Source organism: Papio anubis, chromosome 1 (genome assembly GCF_008728515.1).
Source record: "Papio anubis isolate 15944 chromosome 1, Panubis1.0, whole genome shotgun sequence".
Taxonomy (NCBI): domain Eukaryota; kingdom Metazoa; phylum Chordata; class Mammalia; order Primates; family Cercopithecidae; genus Papio; species Papio anubis.
Genome location: NC_044976.1, coordinates 135594270 through 135619143, shown reverse-complemented (window position 1 = coordinate 135619143; position 24874 = coordinate 135594270). Strand labels below are relative to the sequence as shown.

At 37.5% G+C, this 24874-nt stretch overlaps 1 protein-coding gene across 4 annotated transcripts in view; it reads right to left on the bottom strand.

Moving 5' to 3' along the window:
* Positions 1 to 24874, bottom strand: part of LIN9 (lin-9 DREAM MuvB core complex component) — an 87039-nt gene that overhangs the window by 38287 nt on the left and 23878 nt on the right. For 3 of the 4 annotated variants that reach the window (XM_009186317.4, XM_021926616.2, XM_021926618.2), the window contains 4 exons: positions 18946 to 19103; positions 9134 to 9267; positions 7446 to 7565; positions 6768 to 6869 (listed from right to left, as the gene is read on the bottom strand). In XM_009186317.4, coding sequence (XP_009184581.3) covers positions 6768 to 6869; positions 7446 to 7565; positions 9134 to 9267; positions 18946 to 19103 — 514 coding nt within the window. The remainder of the gene's footprint in view (positions 1 to 6767; positions 6870 to 7445; positions 7566 to 9133; positions 9268 to 18945; positions 19104 to 24874) is intronic. The other variant, XM_021926612.2, reaches the window with a different exon arrangement.

Below are 24874 nucleotides of genomic sequence, written 5' to 3'. Positions count from 1 at the left end.
TTTGTATTTTTAGTAAAGATGGGGTTTCACCATGTTGGCCAGGCTGGTCTCGAACTCCTGACCTCAAGCGATCTGCCCGCCTAAGCTTCCCAAAGGGCTGGGATTACAAGCGTGAGCCACTGCACCCGGCCAACAATACTTAATATTTATGTGCCTAATAACAGAACATCAAAACATGAGGCAAAATACATTAACTACTGACAAATAGATCAATCCACCAGTTGGAGATTTGGATACCCCCCTATCAGAAATGAACAGATCCAATGGGCAGAAAATCAGCAAGGACATAAACTCAACAATATCATCAATTAACTGGATATAATTGGTATCTATAGACTACTTCATCCAACAACCGCAGAATATACTTTCTACTCAGGGTTGTACAGAAAATTCATGAAGATCTCATTCTGGGCCATGAAACATACCTTAACAAAATTAAAAGAATAGAAATCATACAATGTATGCTCTTACACCACAATGAACTTCTACCAGAAATCAATAACAAAGCAAGCTGTAAAATCTGAAGATATGTCTAAATAATACATGAGTCAAAAAAGCAATCTAAAAGAAGAAATGGAAAAATATTCTGAACTAGATAAAAATAAAGAGACAAATTGTCAAAATTTGTGTGATGCAGTCAAAGCAGCACTTAGTGGGAAATTTGTAGTATCGAATGCATTTATTAGTAAAGAAGATCTAAAATCAGTAATTTAAGCTTCCACCTTAGGAAACTTAAAAAAAAAAAAAAAGCAAATTAAATACAAAGTAAGCAGAATATTATAAATTAGAGCAGAAATCAATAATTAAAAATAGGAAATTAAGAGAAAAAAAATCAACAAAACCAAAAGTTGGTTCTTTAAAAAGATCAATGATATTGATAAGCCTCTAGCTAGGCTAAGAAAAAAGAGAGAGGACACAAATTATTAATTTCAGAAATGAAAAAGGGGCCTCATTACAGATCCTATGGACTTTAAAAAGATAATAAAAGAATACTATAAACAACTATATGCCCATATATATATATATATATATATATATATTTTATAACCTAAAAAAAAAAATGAACAAACTCCTTGAAATTTCTAAAACTCGCACAAGAAAAAAGTGGAAGGCTCTGAATAGGTTTATATCTATTAAATAAATTGAGTCAATAATTAATAACCTTCCAAAACAGAAAGCACTAGGCCCAGATGGGTTCACTGAGGAATTCTACTAAACATTTGAGGAAGAAATTATACCCAACCTCTGTAATGTTTTAGAGGATAGAAGCAGAGAAAATACTTCCTAACTCATTCTCCAAGGTCAGCATTACCTTAATACCAAAATCTGACAAAGACACTGTGAAAGACAACAACAAGCCACGCATAATGGAATGTACTCATAGTCCTAGCTACTGGGAGGCTAAAGTGGGAGAATCACTTAAACCCGGGAGTCTTAGCCCAGCCTGGGCAACATAGATCCCCTGTCCAAACATGAAAAGAAAAAAACTATAGATCAGTATCTCTCATAAACACAGAAGCAAAAATCCTCAATAAAATATTAGCAAATTGAATCCAATGATGTATACAAGGATTTAAGATCAGAGCCAAGTGAGACTTTTTTTTTTTTTTTTTTTTTGAGACAGAGTCTTGCTCTGTCGCCCAGGCTGGAGTGCAGTGGCGTGAACTCGGCTCACTGCAAGCTCTGCCTCCTGGGTTCACGCCAGTCTCCCATCTCAGCCTCCCAAGTAACTGGGACCACAGGTGCCCGCACCACCACACCCAGCTAATTTTTTTGTATTTTTAGTAGAGACGGGATTTCACCATGTTAGCCAGGATGGTCTCGATCTCCTGACCTCGTGATCCACCTGCCTTGGCCTCCCAAAGTGCTGGGACTACAGGTGTGAGCCACCGCACCTGGCCCCAAGTGAGATTTATCTGAAGTATGCAAGGCTGATTCAACATTTGAAAATTAATTAATATAAGTCAGGCGTGGTGGCTCACGCCTGTAATCCCAGCATTTTGGGAGGCTGAGGTGGGTAGATGATTTGAGGTCAGGAGTTCAAGACCAGCCTGGCCAACACAGTGAAACCCTGTCTCTACTAAAAAGTTATCCAGGCATGGTGGCATGTGCCTGTAGTCCCAGCTACCCAGGAGGCCGAGGCAGGAGAATGCTTGAACCTGGGAGGTGGAGGTTGCAGTGAGCCGAAATTGTGCCACTGCATTCCAGCCTGGACAACAGGGCAAGACTCCATCTAAAAAAAAAAAAAAAGGAAAAAAAAAAAGAAAATTAATTAATATAATCCATCACATCGGTAGGCTAAAGAAGAAAAATCATATGATCAGATTGATAGAGGCAAAGTATTTGACAAAATTCAACACTCATTCATGATAAAAACTCTCAGTAAACTAGGAATAGACAACTTTCCCAACCTGATAAACCAAAAAAAATCTACAAAAAAACCCCATGTCAAATATCATATTTAATGGTGAGAAACTAGAAGTTTTCCCACTAAGATCAGGAATAAGGCAACGATGTCCTCTCTTATCACTCTTTTCAACATCATACTGGAAGTCCTAGCTAATGCAATAAGACATGAAAGAGGAATAAAAGGTAGAATTGGGAATAAAAAAAAAAAATGTCTGTTTTAGGCGGGTGACACGACTGCCTATGTAGACAATCTGAAAGAACTGACAAAAAAAAAAAAAAAAAAAATCCCTGGAACTAATAAGTGACTACAGCAAAGTTGCAGGATACAAAGTTAACATACAAAAGTCAACTGCTTTGTCATATACCAACAATAAACAAGTATGATGTGAAATTAAAAATATAGCACAGTATCATTTACCTTAATACTCCCAAAATGAAATACTTAAGTATAAATCTAACAAATATGTACAAGATCTATATGAGCAAAACTCTGATGAAAGAAATCAAAGAACTAAATAAGAGATATTTCATGTTCATGGATAAGAAGACACAACACTGTCAAGATACTAGTTCTTCTCAACTTGATCTATAAATTCAATGCGATACAAGTCAAAATCCTGGCAAGTTGTTTTATGGATATTGACAAAATGATTCTAAAGTCTATATTGAAAGGCAAAAGACCTACTATAGCCAACACAATATTGAAGTAGAAGAACAAAGTTGAATGGCTGATGCTATTCAACTTTGAAACATACTATAAAGCTATAGTAACCAAGACAGCGTGGTAGTGGCAAAGAATAAAATAAAATAGATCAATGGAACAGAATAGAGAGCCCAGAAATAAATCCACATAATCAATTATCTTCAACAAATGGGCAACAGTGGAGAAAAGTCAGTCTTTTCAATGAATGGTGCTGCAACAACTGGACACTCACATACAAAACAAAACAAAAAAAGAATCTAGAGAAAAACTTTACACCTTTCACAGAGAGAATCACAAACATAGATGTAAAATCCAAAACTATAAAACTCCTAGAAAGTAACACAGGAAAAAAAATCTAGATGACTTTGGTTTTACGACAACACTTTAAATATGACACCAAAGGCATGATCCATGAAAGAATGAAATGATGAGCTGAACTTCATTAAAATTAAAGACTTCTGTTTGGTTAAAGATGTAAAGAGAATGAAAAGACAAACCACAGACTGGGAGAAAATATTTGTAAAATATACATCTGATAAGGAACTGCTTTCCAAAATATACAAAGAACTCTTAAAACCCAACAATACGAAAACAAACAATTGGATTAAAAAATGAGCCAAGGATCTTAACAGACACCTCACCAAAGAAGATATACAGATGGCAGATAAGCATATGAAAAGATGCTCAATGAGGAAATGTATATGTCATCAGGGAAATGCAAATTTAAATAATAAGATACCACAACAAACCTATTAGAATTGCCAAAATCCAGAACACTGACAATACCAAATGCTGATGAGGATGTAGTGCAACAGGAAATCCCATTCACTGCTGATGGAATGCAAAATGGTACAGCCACTTTAGAACACAGCTTGTCAGTTTCTTATATAACTAAGCATACTCTTACCATATGATCCAGCAATTATACTCCTTGGTATTTACCCAAAGGAGCTGAAAACTTATGGCTACACAAAAACCTGCACACAGATGTTTATGGCACCTTTATTCGTAATTGCCAAAATTCGAAAGCAACCAAGATGCCTTTCAGTTTGTCAATGAGTAAATAAACTGTGGTACATCCCAACAATGTAATATTATCCAATGCTAAAAAGAAATGAGCTATCAAGCCATGAAAAGACATGAAAGAAACTTAAATGTATACTAGTAAGTGAAAGAAACCAACATAAAAAGGTTATATACTGTATGACTTCAAATATATGACAGTCTGCAAAAGACAAAACTATGAAAACAGTAAAAAGATCAGTGATTTCCAGGGGCTCAGGGGAAGGGATAAAAAGGTGAAACACAGAAGATTTTTAGGGCAGCGAAACTACTCTATATGATACATAATGGTAGATACATGATATTATACATTTGTCAAAACTCTTAAAACGTTCCACACCCTTAAACACATTAATGTGAACTATGGTCTTTAGGTGAAATGATGTGTTAATGAAGGTAATGACTGTAACAAATATACCACTCTGGTGGGAGATAATAGGGGGAGACTACACAGGTGTGGGGTCAGGAAGTATATGGGAAATATCTGTATCTTCTTCTCAATTTTGCTATGAACCTAAAACCTCTCTAAAGAAAAAAGTGTACTGAATCAAAAATCAAATATAACAAGGATCGATAAAAATATCACTATGTAGACATAGCGTAGTAGTACTTAGCTTCTGGCTCCCTTTGCTTATGGATCTCTCTCAAACTCACACACACAACACCTGTTCAAATATAACATATTAGCTTTGTTTTTACTTCTACTATTTAAAAGAAAGAATTAAAAACAAGTGTCTTCTTTGTGAAAAGAATAAGTCTTTGCTCTTATCACATTTTCAGTCTTTCATATAAAAATATTCATCTGCCTCAAGAAGCCAAAGGTGTGAGAAATTTTATACTGCAAGGATAACTAACAATATATCATTGGCTGGGCATGGTGACTCAAGTCTGTAATCTTAGCACTTTGGAAGGCCAAGGTGGGAGGATCATTTGAGCCCAGGAGTTCGAGACCAGCCTAGGTAACACAGTGAGACTCCATCTCTATAAAACCAATAAAAAATATATTAGCTGGGAGTGGTGGTACATGCCTATAGTCTCAGCTACTTGGGAGACTGAGGTGGGAGCACTGCCTGAGATTGGGAGGTTAAGGCTGCAGTGAGCCATAATGGCACCATTATACTCCAGCCTGGACAACAGAGTGATACTTTTTCTCAAAAAAATAAATAGGCCAGGCGCAGTGGCTCATGCCTGTAATCCCAGCACTTTGGGAGGCCGAGGGCAGATCACTTGAGGTCAGGAGTTTGAGACCAGTCTGGCCAACATGGTGAATCCCCGTCTCTACCAAAAATACAAAAAATTAGCTGGGTGTGGTGGCATGCGCCTGTAATCCCAGCTACTTGGGAGGCTGAGGTGGAATCACTGGAACCCGGGAGGTAGAGGCTACAGTGAGCTGAGATCGTGCCACTGCACTCCAGCCTGGATGACAAAGTGAGACTCTGTCTCAAATAACATAAATAAATAAATAAATAAATAAATAAATAAATAAATAAATATTAAATAAAAAATGTGATTGAGGAACACAGAATGCTATACACAGACACACAACTGACAAGACTTTTCCTCAAAATAACATCAACTGCAAAAGAACACTGTGAATATTTTCACAGATTATGTTATAAACATTTTTATTTATAAAGATGGTATCGGCCGGGTGTGGTGGCTCACGCCTGTAATCCCAGCACTTTGGGAGGCCAAGGTGAAGTTAGGAGTTGGAGACCAGCCTGGTCAGCCCAGTGAAACCCCATCTCTATTAAAATTACAAAAAAAATTAGCTGGGCGTAGTGGTGCATGCCTGTAATCCCAGCTACTCAGGAGGCTGAAGCAGGAGAAAAGCTTGAATCCGGAAGGTGGAGGTTGCAGTGAGCCGAGATCGACCCACTGCACTCCAGCCTGGGCAACAGAGCGAGACTCAGTCTCTAAATAAATAAATGAAAATAAAGATCCTATCTATCCCAAGCCAAAATAGTTTTCATTTTCCAAAAAGGAAATGAAACAATACATTATTAGACTATGATTCAAACTAAAAAATTTATTTAATCTAATTTTCAAACTCATTACATTTTTAAGAGTTCAGCTATAAGGAAAATTTTCCAATATAATACTTACACTTATTTCAGTTTAGGCTTAGATTTCTCAGTGTCTAATCACTAAGTACTTAGCAAGTGAATACCTGTTTCTAGTCTCTGAAAAGAAATAAAATTTGTTCTAACCATATAAGCTAGCCAGGACATCATAACTGTTGAACTGACTAATGATAGCAGAATATGCTGAGGTTACTAAATAAAAGCCTTCATAGTTACCCAAGTTATTAACAGCCAAACATTCAGAATTTCACAGAACATATGCAAGAATGTTTGAGCTCTTAAAATAGCAGAATAATAAGAACTCAGACACAAGACAAAGCTCAAGAAAAAGATCTGTTAAGTCTTTTCTTTTTTTTATAACTTTTATTTTTAGGCTTTGTTGGAAATAGTACCTCTTAAAACCTACACGGTGATAAACCTACACGGCCCTAGAAAAATTTTCAACCTTAATAACATAAAATACATTGAGTTTTTAAACAAAGAGCCAAGATACTCAGAACAATTCTTACCACTTGGATAAGAAATTCTACTGGAAAACCACCTAATGTTTCAGTGTCAGAGCCAGAAATTTTACTTCTCCATGGCGACTGTCCCAATAAAGGATCATTATCCTGTGAGAATAAAAGGGAATTATTTAATCATTGACTATTCAGAGGAAGAAACTTATTTTTTTATTTTTTATTTTTAAACAGAGTCTCGCTCTGTTGCCAAATGTGATCTCAGCTCACTGCAACCTCCGACTCCTAGGTTCAAGTGATTCTCCTGCCTCAGCCTCCCAAGCAGCTGGGATTACAGGTGCGCACCACCATACCCAGCTAATTTTTGTATTTTTAGCAGAGATAGCATTTCACCATGTTGGTCAGCTGGTCTCAAACTCCTGACCTCATGATCTGCCTGCCTCGGCCTCCCAAAGTGCTGGGATTACAGGCGTGAGCCACTGCGCCCAGCCAGGAAGTATCTTACTTTTAGAAAAACAGAAAATTCTGTTATAATTAATATTATATTAAAATCCAATAAAAAGGAAAATATTTCTGGAGGTGAAGCAACTATTTATGTTATTTAATATTTTCAATTCAAAACAGTGTGCGTATCTTTTGAAGTTGTAATAGATGTGTATTTCTTAAGAATATAGTTCACCTTCGTAATAATCAATTAAATTATTGATAATATTTCTAAAATATACTTACCATAATTGGTGACTGGAGAGGAGGAGTATAATGTAACCGTGGTGGGGTCATAAAAAATCGAGAAGGCCGCTGTTTTTGTCCAAAGGCAGCAATTGGCATTGTCTCATGAGGCTCATTACTCTGAGAAAACAGATTAATCCACAAAACTTAAAGAAATTTACCATCATTTAAGCTTTATAATTATTGTATTTCAGCTTGAGATATATATTCGCGCATATTCTATGATTCATATAGAATTTATTACTTATATATTTAATTATTTATAGAGTAGCATATTAGTCTATACAGATCAAAGGCTAGAACTTAAAACAGAGTATGAAAACACTACTTTGCTGCCAAAAGGATGAACCTCCAGAAGACAAAAAGAAATTAAAAAAAAGGGGGGGGGTCAAAATAGTTCAGAGAATCAAAGATTATTATTAAAGTTTTCTATGGCCACCTTTGGTTATCTGCATTTAGACTTTCTGAATATATCCTACAATAATTAAAAATCAATTCTTATTTAGCCAGGGAGAAATATTTGGGTGACCTCATAAAAACAGTTAAATTAATTAAACAGAGAAGCAATTTACTTTTTTTTTGAGACCAAGCTTCACTCTTGTTGACCAAATTGGAGTACAATGGCGCGATTTGGGCTCACTGCAACCTCCACCTCCTGGGTTCAAGCAATTCTTCTGCCTCAGCCTCCCAAGTAGCTGGGATTACAGGCGCACACCACCACGCCTGGCTAACTTTTTGTATTTTTAGTAGAAATGGGGTTTCACCATGTTAGCCAGGCTGGTCTCGAACTCCTGACCTCAGGTGATCCACCCACCTCGGCCTGCCAAAGTGCTGGGATTATAGGCATGAGCCACCGTGCCCAGCCAATTTACTTTTTTTGAAAGGAGAGTTTAAAGATTTAATCCTTTAATGTAAAAACTTGAGTAGTGTACTCTGTTCTACATTTAGTTCCAACTTTCTTTCTCTCCTATTGTGGAGAGATATCAAGCAATATTGTATTTCTGCACTAAGGATATATATATACATATATATATCTTTTAGGAAATATATTTACAAAGACAGACATACATATATAAAAATACATTCTAGGCAGAGGTTGCAGCGAGCCGAGTTCACGCCACTGAGCTCCAGCCTGGGCGACAGAGCAAGACTCCGTCTCAAAAAAAAAAAAAGATCTCGATTCTAGTCTCAGCCTAATAGTAAACCAGATCTAGAGCCTTGAATAAACTACGCAACTGTACTTATGTCTGAGTTTCATCATGCAAAAGCGAAGGTAATTAACACCCATCCTGCATACCTCTGAAAATAAAACAGGAGAACAAATAAGTACAAATGTTACTTCATACTTTAAAAATAATTTTGCAAAAGGACTATACTTTAACCTAACAGCTGCAATGAAAATGTTATGTAGCTTCTTCTCCAAGGTTATTTAGTCAGGACTCATCAGTTTGGTTATACTAAAGTGCCGTGTCGTTAAGGTCCAACAGAGAAATTCTAGTTCCTGGAAAATGGAAGACTTAAGTATAGTTCCGAACCAGGGGTCTAGCAGATAGGGCTGGGGGCCCCTAAGGATCTCTTCCTCTGTGAGCTAAAGTCTTGATTCTATCATAAAACACGATTTCTAAGAAAACTCTATATAACACATTTAACAGGCATAAAACACAAATGTATTATGAAATACTACTTACGAGAACTTCATAGTCAGGGATGGTATGGGTTCCAAGCCCTGTCCTATCAAAAGTTACTCTATAAGTAGCATTAAGAGTATCCACAGCATCTATTTGTCCAGTGAACAAACCATCATGAACACCACGTAATCGTGCTGAGAAAAGAACAAAGGCATTATGATGTGTGGGAGATACAAAGAAGAGTCAAATATAAAACTGTTCCAAGCATGAAATTTAAATCATAGTACAGTATTTTGTCTATTAGAGTTTCAAAACAAGCATGCACTTTATTTTTGGCTTAGAGAAACAGCAAAGATTTTTTGAAACAAAAACCAAAACTATATATGATGATCCCTAATTTCACATATGAATAAAATTATATTACTCCCAAATTAAGAGAAAAATATTTTAAATAATTTAACTGCAAAAAAAACAATAAAAGAACTTTGGTCATTAAACTCATGAGTGAAGCACCAGGAGTAGTTCAATTTAAAAAAAAAAGACAAAGATTTTGTGTAGAAAAGAATTAAAGAATTTAATACAGCAGGCCTGAGACTGCTATACTTAGGAACACCTCCTTGCAAGGTTGGCCTTTGTCTGGTATCTGGGAACTTTGATTTCAGAAGTGTTCCCACTGTTCCCTAATTAATAATGGTGGTTTACTGTGTCTAGATTGTGCAGACGATGTGGTTAATGCTGGATACCTGCTTTCCCTCTAGAAGACTGGAATTTTAGTATGTACTAGGCAAAAGTTGCCTACATACTCAGCCCCCAGTAGAAACTCTGGTCACTGAGTCTAATGAGCTTCCCTGGTAGACAACACTTATAAGCGTTGTGACAACTTGTCTCTGGGGGAATTTAAAAAGTCTTGCATGACTCTATTGGGAGAGGACTTTTGAAAACTTGCCCATGGTTTCCTCTGGACTTTGCCCCAGGCACCTTACTCTTTTGCCAATTTTGTTTTGTATCCTTCACTGTAACAAATGTTACCCATGAGTACATGTACTGAGTACTCTGAGTCTTTCTAGTGAATCACTAAAACTAGTAGTCTTGGAACTGATGACACAGATGAACTCTGTCACTATTATTTAAGTCCAGCCTAAAATAACATCAGAGAAATCCAAACAAACATCCAACATGAGTAAAAAATTTAAGAACAGCAGCATCGATGGCTTTAAACTGGGCAAACTAATATATTTTAGACTAACCAAATAGTATAATACACAACATTTTAATAGAACACAGAAATACACAATGCAAAACTGTTTAAAATAAAAGGATCAATTGATAAAAACACAACTGTAGAGGATGAAAATCCCTCTCAGTTTCTGACAGATCCTTTAAGGGAAAAGTAAACATGGATACAGAAGATGTGAATAATGAAGCTGAATAAACAAATATAAACATAGAAAAGGACTACTAGTTATGGTGGCATGAAGAGGCTGGTAATTCCTCTCCACAGAAAACAAGTACGAATGAGATTGTCATGAGATTGTCAAAAACCATTCCAGGGTACTGGAAATGGATCAAATGTAGAAAATAAGAAATGTTTATTGTTGAAAAAGTGCTAGAGCTTCAAGTTAGGGCGGGGGACTCAGTGGCCTTTTTGTATGAGGTTATTCACATACCCACTACTACCATCAACGTGGTTGATGAGAATGGTTTTATTAGTTCAGGGTTGGTCACAAAAACCAGCCAGAATTTTGGTTGGTCATGAAAGACAGTCAGAAATTTAACAGGGAGGTCCTGGAAACTAGAGAGCTATAAAAGGGTGGAAATAAGCTCTCTCTACCATCCCTGGCTAACTGGGTTACTACGCAAATGGATGGGGAAGATCTAATAGTCTGGCAAAAAGTCAAAGCTAAAGATGACTTGAAAACTAGCAGCAACTTTGTATATACGTTCTCCAACTCACATATAAATCAATGTGAGGCTTTTCCCAATCAAGATGTTTGAGCATAACCTCTGTTCAAATCATTAGGTGACCATTAAGTTATTATTATTATTTTGAGATGGGAGTCTCGTTCTGTTGCCCAGGATGGAATGCAGTGGCATGATCTCAGCTCACTGCAACCTCCGCCTCCTGGGTTCAAGCGATTCTCCTGCCTCAGCCTCCTGAGTAGCTGGGATTACAAGTGCCCGCCACCACACTCGGCTAATTTTTTTTTTTTTTTTGTATTTCTAGCAGAGACAGGGTTTCACTATGCTGGCTAGGCTGGTCACAAACTCCTGACATCAGGTGATCCACTCGCCTCAGACTCCCAAAGTGTTGGGATTACAGGCATGAGCCACCGCACCCAGCCCTGACCACTAAATTATATGCAGACACAGGCACAACTCTTTGGAAACCAAGTTTAATAATAAATATAAGAATAAAAACATGAAGCAAGACATCAGTATTTGCATAGCCAAGTTATTAAAGCAAATCCAACTCTCCAAAAAATCAGAATACATAGTTGCTATAATATATTATCTGAAATATCAAGTTTTCCACCAAAAATTACTAGACATGTAAAGAAGTAGGAAAGTATGGCTCTTAATCAAGAAAAGTACAGTAATAAATTGATAGAGATAATATATTTAGCAAAGACTTAAAAAGCAGCTGTTATAAATATATTCAAAGAATTAAAGGAAGCTGGGCGCAGTGGCTCATGCCTGTAATCCCAGCACTTTGGGAGGCCCAAGTAGGTGGATCACTGGAGCTCAGGAGTTCAAGACTAGCCTGTGCAACATGGTAAAACCCCATCTCTACAAAAACATTAGCCAGATGTGGTGGCATGTGCCTGTAGTCCCTGGAGGCTGAGGTGGGAGGAATGCTTGAGCCCACGAGGTAGAGATTGCAGTGAGCCAAGGTCATACCATACCACTGCACCCCAGCCTGGAAGACAGAGCAAGACTCTCAAAAACAAAAAACAAACAAAAAACAAAAAACAAAAAAAAAGTTTGTGTATGTATGCACTTTTTTCCTATTCATTTCTATTTTTTGAAAAATTTATTTGATAAATAAAATTTTTATTTATTTTCCATTTACTCCTTTAGATAACCTACAGAAAATCCCAGATAACCTGGAATTATTGTTCATTTTATGAAGATTACTTTCAGGACAGTTCAGATTCTTATAATTTCTTAACAAATCAATGATTTTAATATCTTTTTTAACACTCTCATTTCTCCAGGGGTGAACAACTGTGGCTTAAGTATCACGTCTCAAACAACTTCCTATATACTGTAGCTAAAGTATCATGTCTAGACATTTTTCCAAACTTCTCTACTATTCAAATTTTCCATTACTTTGAATACCCAGTGCATCTGTCAAACTCTTGTGCTTCTAACTCTGTATATGACAATCACAAAGTCCAGTCACTTTTTACCTGCCAGATTCTTTGTTCCTACAGCAAAATCCCTAATAGAGTGACTTTTTTATTCTTTTTGCTCGTTTTTGAGGAATAATCTACTACTCTTTGTTTACTAAAATATTTTCTAAAGAAGGAATATGCTTAATTAAATTCTGTTGTGGTCAGAGAAATTCTCTATATGATTTCAATCTTTCAAAATTTATTGACATTTTTTAATGGGCCAGTATATGGTATATGTTGATAAACAAGTTATTTGCATATATATTCTGCAGTTGTTGAGTGTAGTATTCTAAAAATATTATTTAGATCAAGATAATTGATAGTGTTGTTGAGATCCTCTATATGTGTACATACATGTTTTGGCTTCTTCTACCTATTAATTATTCGAAGTGAGGTGTTAACACAACTACATTGTGGATTTGTCTATTTCTTTCTTTAGTTATCTCAACTATTGCTTTCATGTATTTTGAAGCTCTATTGTTAGGTATATAGTATATACATACATAATATTAGGATTGGTATATCTTTCTGATGAATGGGCCATTTTTATCATTATGAAGTACTTCTCTCTGACAATACTGTCTTGATACCTATTTTTCTCTAATGTTAAAATAGCCACTTTAGCTTTCTTCCAGTTACTATTTGCACTGCATATCTTTTTCATCTTTTTGCTTTCAACCTGTCTATGATTTTATATTTTAAGTATAACTCTTGAAGACAGCATATAGATGAGTCTTACTTTTTTTAAAATCCAGTCTCATAATCTTTACTTTTTTTTTCTTTGAGACAGAGTCTCACTGTTGCCCAGGCAAGAGTGCAGAGTGCAATGGGTGTGATCTTGGCTTGCTGCAACTTCTGCCTCCCAGGTTCAAGTGATTCTCCTGCTTCAGCCTCCTGAGTAGCTGGGATTACAGGCGTACGCCACCACACCCAGCTAGTTTTGTATTTTTAGTGTAGACGGGGTTTTACCATGTTGGCCAGGCTGGTCTCAAACTCCTGACCTCAAGTGATCTGCCTGCCTTGGCCTCCCAAAGTGCTGGGATTACAGGCGTGAGCCACCATGCCTGGTCAATCCTTACTTTTTAATTGAAGTGGTTTTCTTTTTTTTTTTTTCCTAAAGAGACAAAGTCTAGCTCTATTACCCAAACTGGAGTGCAGTGGCATGATCATAGCTCACTGTAGCCTAGAACTCCTGTGCTCAAGTGATCCTCTCATCTCAGCCTCCTGAGTAGCTGGGACTACAGGTGCCCACTACCATGCTTGACCTTTTTTTTAATTTTTGTAGAGACAGGGTCTCACTATGTTGGGAAAAAGCTAAGTGTTAGGAAAAAAGCTGAGGCAGGGCTTGCATGTCTGACATAATGTCCCCTAGAATGTGTCTAGACTTGCTGGCTTTCTTCTAACCCTCCTAGGCTCCTAGATTGTATTCTTGTTATCTCAAGTAGCAGAACATGTTCTATATAAATGCTAAGCCGTCACAGCTGTAGATCATGTGCCTGCCTTTTTGACCCCCACATTCTCACCACCTGTTTCTTTGTTGGATTACCAATAAACAGCAAGGGCTCCCAGAGCTTGGGGCCTTCACAGCCTCCACAATTGCGATCGGCCCCTGGTCCCACTTTCTTTCTCAAACTGTCTTTTTTCTCAAACCTTTGATTCAGCCGGACTTCATCGTCCCCACGACCTGGTGTTGGGTCTTATCACCGCAACACACTATGTAGCCAAGGCTAGTCCCAAACTCCTGGGCTTAAGTGATCCTCCTGCCTTGGCCTCCCCAAAGTACTGGGATTACAGGTGTGAGCCAGTGTGCTTGGCAGAAGTGTTTATAGTTCACTGGCATTTAATATAACAATAGGATAGCTAGACTTAAGTCTACCACCTTGCTATTTTCTATTTATCCCATTTGGGTTTTTTGTTGTTGTTCCTTGTCCCTTCTTTCCTGCCATCTTTTTTAAAAATCAGATAATTTTTTTTTTTTTTGAGACAAGGTCTCACTCTGTCCAGGCGAGAGTGCTGTGGTATAATCACTTCTCCCTGCAGTTGAGACTCAGGTAATTCTCCCACCTCAGCCTTCCAAGGAACTGGAACTACAGAAGTACATCACCACACCTGACCAATTTTTGTATTTTTTGTAGAGACAGGGTTTCACCATGTTGCCAGGCTGGCCTCAAACTCCTGGGCTCAAGTGATTGGCTTGCCTCGGCCTCCCAAAGTGCTGGAATTATAGGCATGAGCCACTGCACCTGGCCAAATTCAGTATTTAAAAAATCAAATTCTCTTTTGACTTTTTAGCTATACTTCTCTGCATTTGTTTTGTTTTTGTTTTTGTTTTTGTTTTTTAAAAAAAGGCAGTTCCCAAACCTGCAGCATTACTTTGAAACTTGTCAGACACGCAAATTCCCAGGCCCTATCCCAGACCTTCTGAATCAGAAACTCAGAGGTAGAGCCCAGCAATATGTTTTATCAAACCCTTCAGGTGATTCGATTCTGATGCATACTAAAGTTTTTCAGCCACAATGGGCTAGGAACTATAATGCTCACTCTCAACATTACTTTCTTTTTTTTTTTTCTGAGACAGAGTCTCACTCTGTCACCCAGGCTGGAGTGCAGTGGTGCAATCTCAGTTCACTGCAACCTCCGCCTCCTGGGTTCAAGTGATTCTCATGCCTCAGCCTCCTGAGTAGCTAGGATTACAGGCGTGCATCACTATTCCCAGCTAATTTTTGTATTTTTAGTAGAGACAAGTGATCCACTTGCCTTGGCCTCCCAAAATGCTGGGATTACAGGCGTGAGCCACTACGCCTGGCCTTTACTTTCTACTAAATTAATACTGTGTGTTCATACATAAAATTTAAGAACTTGGCAATACAATAATTTCATTTTATTCATATATTTATTCATTTCTGGTGTTCTATGGTCCTTTCTGTAGATTCTAGTTTATATACGATATCATGTAATGTAAAAAAAGTTCCTTTCAGTCTGAAGAACTTTTTTGGCATTACTCCTAGCATTTTTTCTGATATGAAGTTGGCTGCCATCCATATCAGTGCTCCTCTTACATAATATGCTGTTTTTCTGTGACTACTTTTAAGAGTTTCTCTGAAGATTTTCTGTGTTGTGTCTAATGATGGGTTTTGTGTATACGTGGGTATCCTGCTTGGGGTTCAGAGTACCTTAGATCTATACTTCTGGAAAAATTTCAGCTTTTGTTTTGTCTAATATTTTTTATGTGCCAATGCTTCTCTGTCTTTATGGGGACCACAATTACACATATGTTATCTTGCTTAATACTGTCTCAGGGGGATCTGAGAGTCTATTTTTTTTTTTTTTTTTCATTTTTTTCCTACCTGTTTTCATACTTGGATAATTTCTACTGATACATTCTCAAGTTCACCAACCCATTCTTTTACTGTTTCCAATTTGCTTTTAAGCTCATTCAGAAGTTTTTCTTTTCAAATATTATACTTTTCAGTTCTAAATTCATTTTCTTTATCTGAAAAATGTCCATTTATTCACTCAGATTTCCTGTGTTCATTATATTTATATTTACATTTAAGTTCATGAACATGTCTTATGATAGCTATTTTGAAGTCATTGTCTGCTAATCCCAACATCTGAGTCATCTCAGAGTCTATCTCTATTGATGGCATTTTTATTGACTATGGAATTGTCTTTTTTTTCCCCACAAGTATAGCAATTTTTTATTGTATGCTGCATAGGGTATTGAATTTTTTTCTTGTAGGCAAAAAAAATTATTGGCAGATCCTTTTGATCCTGTCACACTTGCTTTTTGTGTGGGTTGGTCTGTTTCAGTTATGAACTTATTTAGAGCATGTTTACTCCTTAAGGAGGCCCTGTGAACTTGATACAATTTCCATAAGTCACAACATATCATTATTCTTTTGATTTTTTTCAACCATTTACAAATAAAAAAAGTATTCTAGGCTCACAAACTATACATAAATGGGTGGCAGCCTAGATTTGGCCGACAGGCCATAAGTTTACTGACCTCTGCACTAGCCCAAAGAGAAAATGTAAAACATTGCTTTAAAAAAGCCCTAGGCTAGGCCAGGGGCGGTGGCTCACACCTGTAATCCCAGCACTTTGGGAGGCCAAGGTGGGTGGATTACGAGGTCAGGAGTTCGAGACCAGCCTGGCCAACATGGTGAAACCCCGTCTCTACTAAAAATACAAAATACGTCGGGCGAAAATACAAAATATGTTGGGCATGGTGCCGTGTGCCTGCAGTCCCAGTTACTCGGGAGGCTGAGGCAGGAGAGTCACTTGAACGTGGGAGGCGGAGGTTGCAATGAACCGAGATTGAGCCACTGCTCTCTAGCCCGGCGACAGAGCAAGACTCTGTCTCAAAAAAAAAAAAAAAAAAAAAGAAAAGAAAAGAAAAAAAAGGAAGAAAAAGAAAAAAAAGCTCTAGGCTGGGTGCAGTGGCTCATGCCTGTAATCCTAACACTTTGGGAGGCCAAGGCGGACAGAAGATCACTTGAGGTTGGGAGTTTGAGACCAACCAGCCTGGCCAACTTGGTGAAATCTCATCTCCACTAAAAAAATTACAAAAATTAGCCAGGCGTGGTGGTGGATGCCTGTAATCCCAGTTACTCAGGAAGCTGAGGCAGGAGAATTGCTTGAACCCTGGAGGCGGAGGTTGTAGTAGGCCAAGATCGCACCATTGCACTCCAGCCTGGGCAACAGAGCAAGACTTTGTCTCAAAAAACAAAAACAAAAATAAAAAACACAACACACAAAACAGCTCTAGTAGTTTTCTCACATTTTGCTACAGCCTGTCTAACCTATTCACCACTGTAACAAGAGTACTTACATAAAAACACTATCTAAGATTTTCAGTCTTGTCAAATAATATCACCAGTCCTTAAAATTCTGAAACAATGAATTTTTAAGGATTTCCTAATAAGTCTGAGAGTCATTCGACTCACGTCAGCATTTCTCTGGCATAAATCAGTATGTCAGCATTAGTACTTATACTAGACTTTATTGCTGTAGTTATTTATATGGAGTTTTTAGAACTAATATACTTTTCAAATATGCTGTCTACCCATCTCATCCCATTTCCACCTCTATTTCCTGACTAGTTTTAAGACAGGGATCATATCATCTATAATCTGTTGATTACACAGTAAGTTGTCAATATACACTCATTTATTACCAAATCTAGTCTCTCCTAGATAAACTGTGTTAGGATTTCATATGCATAATTTGGTCTCTTCTCTATTTTCTACATTTCCTCTTAATCATTTTTACAATATAATAGAAACATGTACCACTTTTATAGTCAGGAAAAATGACATAAATATGTAACTCCAGGTTCCCTTCCCTCCAAAAACTATTCTCGAATTACTCCGACCATTTTTCAATGGTTGAAGTCCACTTACAATTACTCAGTACAATTACTAGCCTATTCTATCCACTTAATACCTTATTTCTTGTATTACATATATTGTAATTTGCCTTCACCAAGTAATTAAGGATTAACTTAAACCTGAGATTTTGCACTTTCTCTCCATATTATGAGTACACAGAATCACATCTATAAAATGGACAAAATTTACACCCCTAAAAATGTTGAGCAGACTAGTGAATAATTCAGTTTTATTTGATCATTAGAAATGGACTACTTCTAGACCCAAAGTCCAGGAGAACAATGGTGTTTGTGAACTAACCAGACAAGGCTTGTTAGGAAAGGAAAACAAATAATGTAGAAGGAAAATATAGAATAATTTAAAATTTAAAAAATTTATGGCCAGGTGTGGTGATTCATGCCTGTAATCCCAGCACTTTGGGAGACTGAGGCAGGAGGATTGCTTGAGCCCGGGAGGTCGAGGCCACAGTGAGCCAAGATCACGCCACTGCACTCCAGCCTAGGTGACAGAGGGAGACTCGGTCTCAAAAAGAAAAAAAAAACAAAAACAAACTTTAAAATAATACATAGCTATACTTACTCCAATAGATTATTAAATTTCATCTTTGTGGCAGTTGGCTTTAGTTTACATTGTAGTAGATGTTACTTTGAACCAATACACTTTTTCCCAATTATTTTAAAAAATAGATTTCATGCATGAAGAAAGAATAACTTCTATTGTAAACTGCACAGAGCTATAGTTTAAGCTTTCTAAATTTAAAAGCCATTTCTCAAATGGAGATTATCTGGGTTACTTACACCTTCAGAATTTTGTCCCATGTGTACGTGTAAACATATCCTAGTGAAAAATCAAAGTCACTAAGGAAAAAAAAGACCAAGTGATGTGTACTACAGAACTCCTACTCCATCCCTGAGCATCAATCAGGCTCAGAGAGAGGTGAGGGATAGGGATAGGGTGAGGGTTAACGATGTCTATTGTAAATATTTCTTGGTAATTAAAAATGAAATAAGAACCAAAGAAACAAAAAAGATTACCTTGATTAAAAATTACAAGTCAAAAGAGTAATTAGCTTGTTTTCATTTACCTGTAACTTTCGTTCCAATAACCAGAGGCAAAGGAATTTCATCTGGGAGATCTTTGAATTGTGAAACATCTGCAACTTTCCTTTGTTGTAAGAGCCTTATTTTCTGCCGTTTCTGTTTTAATGCTGATCTCTCTTCCTCAAAAAATGCAGAAGAACATCTAGAATAAATTATAAAAAACATACAAACTGATAACTACCCCATATAAAAACTTAAAATCTTTTTTTTTTTTCTTCTTTTTTTTTGAGATAGGGTCTGGCTGTCACCCAGGCTGGAGTGCAGTGGCAAGATCTTGGCTCACTGCAACCTCCACCTCCGGCTCAAGCGATTCTGGGCTCCACCTCCTTGGCTCAAGTGCTGGGATTAAAAACTTAAAATCAGCTGGATGCAGTGGCTCACACCTGTAATCCCAGCACTTTGGGAGGCCGAGGTGGGCAGATCAACTGAGGTAAGGAGTTTGAGACCAGCCTGGCCAACATGGTGAAACCCCGTCTCTACTAAAGTACAAAAATTAGCCAGACGTGGTGGCATGCGCCTGTAATCCCAGCTACTCAAGGGGCTGAGGCAGGACAATTGCTTGAACCCGGAGGCAGAGGTTGCAGTGAGCTGAGATTGCGGCACTGCACTCCAGCCTGGGTCTCAAAAAACAAAACATAAAGCAGGTTATTCCTTCCTACAAAGCAAAATAATTTTTTCACCATCCTGTGACGAAGTTGTGCCTGGAATCTAGATCTCATAGGGACCAAGTTCAATTTCAATATTCTACCCAAAAGAACATGACATTTTCTCTGTGACCCAGTAAACACACCAATGCAGGAGTTACAGATGAGACCTGCTACTATGTAAACTTTTAATCATGCTTTCTGCCTTAAAAGTATAAATGCTGAATTCCCTTTTATTTCTAGAGCCTATCTTGCTTCCATTTTCAAATCCCAGGATGAAGCAAAGTATTTAAACATCATGTTCATGCCATGTTATGGCTTTCACTTTCAAAGGTACATTATGAGCTCTATTGTCATTTAAGTTGTCTCAAAAACTAAACAAACACGATGAGAAAAAAGGATATAAAGACAAGCAATGTATAAAGTAAATTGTTGTAAGCAATGATGAATAAGGACTGGAATACACATAGATCTTAGCTGATAATATGACTTTTTGTATGATTTCTGAACTTGCTGAATATTGATTCAAGCTGTATATATGGGAAGAATATGAGAAGATAAAGCAAAGGATAATAGGTTACTAGTAAGCTAAGTAGCATCATAAAAACAGACTTGTGGCCTGGTGCGGTGGCTCACAACTGTAATCCCAGCACTTTGGGAAGCCGAGGTGGGCGGATCATGAGGTCAGGAGATTGAGACCATCCTGGCCAATATGGGTAGAAACCATTTCTGCAAAAACAAATTAGCTGGGGCGTGGCAGGTGTGTGCCTGTCCTCAGCTACTCAGGGTGAGGCAGGAGAATGGCTTGAACTCAGAAGATGGAGGTTGCGGTGAGCCAAAATCATGCCACTGTACTCTAGCCACAGCAACAGGAAGCTGAGACTCAGATATAAAAAAAAAATACAGTGAGATAGAAGGAATAAGTTCTAGTATTTGACAGTATAGTAGGAAAATTATAGTTAATAATTGATTATTTCTTGTTTTTATTTTTCTTTTACTTTGTTTTTTGTTGACTATTTCCACATAGTTAGAAGAGAAAAATTATAATGTTCCCAACACAAAGAAAAATGTTTGAGGTAATGGATATCCCAATTACCTTGATTTGATCATTACATATTGTATACATGTACTGCCAAAATATGTATAACTATTATATATCAATTTTAAAAATATACCAAAAAACTCTTCTTGACATTAGAACCCAGGACCCATACTATTTCCCTATAGTTGACAATTTTTTTTTTTTTTTTTGGAGACGGAGTCTCGCTCTTTGCCCAGGCTGGAGCGCAGTGGTGTGATCTCAGCTCACTGCAACCTCCACCACCTGGGCTCAAGCAATTCTCCTGCCTCAGCTTCTTGAGTAGCTGGGACTACAGGTACACACCACCATACCCAGCTAATTTTTGTATTTTTAGTAGAGATGAGGTTTCATCATATTGGCCAGGCCGCTCTTGAACTCCTGACCTCATGATTCGCCTGCCTTGGCCTCCCAAAGTGCTGGGATTACAGGTGTTAGCCACCGGTGCCCAGCCATTATACTTTTCTTATAGATCCTTCGTTGACACCTTAGACATATACAATAAAAAAATGCATATGTTCCTCTATTTTTCTCAAATAGCCACAATATGCACTGTTGTGTATTTTGCTTTCTTGACACAGCATAGCAATGTTTCCATATTAGTACATAGAAACGGTCTTCTGTTTTTGTTTTACGTTAAATGGTTTCACAGTTTTCTATTATATGGAGTACCATACTATAATCATTCCCCCATTTATGGACTTTTAGGCTGTTACCAATCTTTTGCTACTACAAACAATACTGCAATAAATACCTTTGTACATGTAATTTCATCTGTGTGCAAGTAGTTCTGTGTTACACATTCTAAGTGCTATGTCAAGGGAATGGAAATTTGTAAATTTTATAGATATTACCAAATTGTCCTCCAGAGAGATTATATAAAATTAATCTCTCACTAGTAATACGTATGACTAACCATGCCATTACTAACCCAACACATTAAAACCTTTATGAACTCTGTCCATCTGATAGTTACAAGCAGTATCTTGGCTGGGTGCCGTGGCTCACGCCTGTGATCCCAGCACTTTGGGAGGCTGAGGTGTGCGGATCACCTGAGGTCAGGAGTTCAAGACCAACCTGGCCAACAGGGTGAAACCGTTGTCTCTACTAAAAATACAAAAATTAGCCAGGCGTGGTGGCGGGTGCCTGTAATCCCAGCTACTCAGGAGGCTGAGGCAGGAGAATTGCTTGAACCTGGGAGGCAGAGGTTGCAGTGAGCCAAGATCATGCTACTGCACTCCAGCCTGGACAACAGAGTGAGACTCTGTCTCAAAAAAACAAAGCAAAACAAAACAAAACAAAAACTGTATCTCAGCAAACTTTGATTTTGCATTTCCCATTATGAGTAAAATGGAATTTTTTTCATATTTACAAGAGCCATTTCTTTTTCCTTTCCTATGAATTATCTGTTGCTGTTGTTTTTTTAAACAGTCAGTGTTTCCCTTTATTGCCCAGGCTGGAGTGCAATGGGGCAATAATAACTTACTGTAGTCTCAAAGTCCTGGGTTCAAGTGATCCTCCCACCTTGGCCTAGTGAGCAGCTAAGACCACAGTCAAGTGTCACCCAACAGGCTAATTTTATTTTTATTTTATTTACTTATTTTTGAGGCAGGGTCTTGCTCTGCTGCCCCGGCTGGAGTGCAGTGGCATGATCACGGCTCACTGCAACCTCAACATCCAGAGCTCAAGCAATCCTCCCTGCTCAGCCTCCCAAGTAGCTCAGACTACAGGTGAATGCCACCATGCCCGGGTAATTTTTGAATTTCTTTTTTTTTTGGTGGAGTTGGGGTCTCACCATGGTGCCCAGCCTGGTCTTGAGTTCCTGAGCTCAAGCAGTCCTCCTTGCCTCAGCCTCCCAAAGTACTGGGATTACAGGTGTGAGCCACCACACTCAGCCTGAATCATCTATTTATAATCATTTTTATTATTGGTTACCTGACATTTTCTTATTGATAGGAGTTCTTTATATAGTAGGGAATTAGCTCTCTGTAATAAGATGTGATGGATATTTCTGTCACTATCTTTCAACTATTTATGGGCTTTTGTTTTTGGCCATGTAAAATGTTCTTATTTTTGTATAGTCAAATTTACTAATGTTTTCTTTCATGGCTCCTAGGTTTGAAGCCTGCTTTTTCAGGCCAGGCATGGTGGCTCATACCCATAATCCCAGCACTTTGGGAGGCCGGGGCAGGCGGATTGCCTGAGGTCTGATGTTTGAGACCAGCCTGAGCGACATGGCGAAACCCCGTCTCTACCAAAAATGCAAAAGTTAGCCAGGCACGGTGGCGGGTGCCTGTAGTCCCAGCTACTCTACTCAGGAGGCTGAGGTAGGAGCTTAGGAGGCGCAGGTTGCAGTGAGCCAAGATTGCACAACTGTACACCAGCCTGGGTGACAGAGCAAGATTCCCATATCAAAAAAAAAAAAAGGGAGAGAGAGAAAAGCCTTTTCCAATTCAGGATTAAGTAAAACTCTCCTATGTTTTCCTCTTGTGGTTTTATTCTTTCATTTAAAAAAAAATTTAAATCTTCAATCCTTTTCAAATATTGTAAGGCCTGAGAACAACTTGTTTTTTTCTATAGACTACTAAACAGTAGTCTCGATTTCCATTAAACCAACAATCCATCCTCTTCTTCACCATGTACTTGAGAGGTAACCATTGCAACTATTATACTAAATTCCCATAGACATCTGTGACTGTATCTAGATTTTCTTCTTTTTCATTCTTTTTCTATTTATGCACCACTACTACTCTGCTTTAATTATGATCACTTTATAATCTATTTTAAAATGCTCTTTAAAATGGAGTCTCTCTTACTTTGCTTTTTCAGAATTTTCCTGCTTGATTTCTCCCCTCTTAAATGTGAATTTTAGAATTAACTCATCTAACTTAAAAAAAAAAAAAAAAAAAAAGAGAAAAAAAAGAGGCCAGGCATAGTGGCTCACACCTGTAATCCTAACACTTTGGGAGGCTGAGGTGGGTGGATCACCTGAGTTCAGGAGTTCAAAACCAGCCTGGCCAACATGGCAAAACCTTGTCTCTACTAAAAACACAAAAATTAGCTGGGTGTGGTGGTGAGCACCTATAATCCCAGCTACTCAGGAGGCTGAGGCAGGAGAATCACTTGAACCCAGAAGGCAGAGGTTGCAGTGAGCCGAGATCATGCCACTGCACTCCAGCCTGGGTGACAGAGCGAGACTCCGTCTCAACAAAAACAAAAAAGGCCTGTTAATATTTTTATTGGGACTGATTTTAACTTATAGACTAATTTAGGATGCTGAGTCTTCTTTTCCAAGATCCTGTATGTCTTAACATTTGTTCATATGTATCTTGCACATTTCCTCTTAAGTTCCTTCCTGGTGGTTTATCTCTCTTTGTTTCTTCCTTTTTGCCTTCCAACTGGATGGAGTTTCACCAATTGATTTTTCAAATTAAGATATTTTAAGGTTTACTGTATCAATAATTTGTATTATACCTAGCTTTCCTCAAAGAAAGAAAAACTATATATTTTATTGAGAAAAGACTTCAACTATTAATTAACCTTGATGAATTAAAGGACTACAAGATTAAATAATGTTATGGTAAGAGAATAGAAGATAAATTAACAAGAGAAATATTATGACACCCAAACTACAGAATTATGACAAAACAGTAAATAGTGACCAATATCTCACTCTGATGGACAATAATTAGAAATAGTGTAACTCAATTTGCTCAAACACACAAAATGACAGCAAAAAGCCACCAAATGGCCTACTGTAATTACCAAAGGCCATAAATTATGAGTATGAAACACACTAAATAACATACCAAACTTTAATTTTGTTATTATAAGAAATATTAAAAACATCACCATCAAGGTCATCTTTTAATACAAATTGGCAGTTTAATTAAAAGTTCTCTTTGTATTTCATCACCATCTAAAGAGATCATTAAATCTAAATTCCATTTCTATTTGACCAAATCACTTTATATTTACAGACCTTCCTTGAACTTTCCCACCATTTAAAATGAAAAAGTCTTGCACATACTTTTTACCAGGCAGATAGACATAATGTGAGAACTAATGATCTAACTCTTCTTCTAACATATTTCCAATTTTCACTCAAAAGTAATATAGGGTTTTCCAATGTGTTACCAGGATAACACTGGAAAAGAAAAAATCATTTCGCATGAAGAGCAGTTCTCAGGA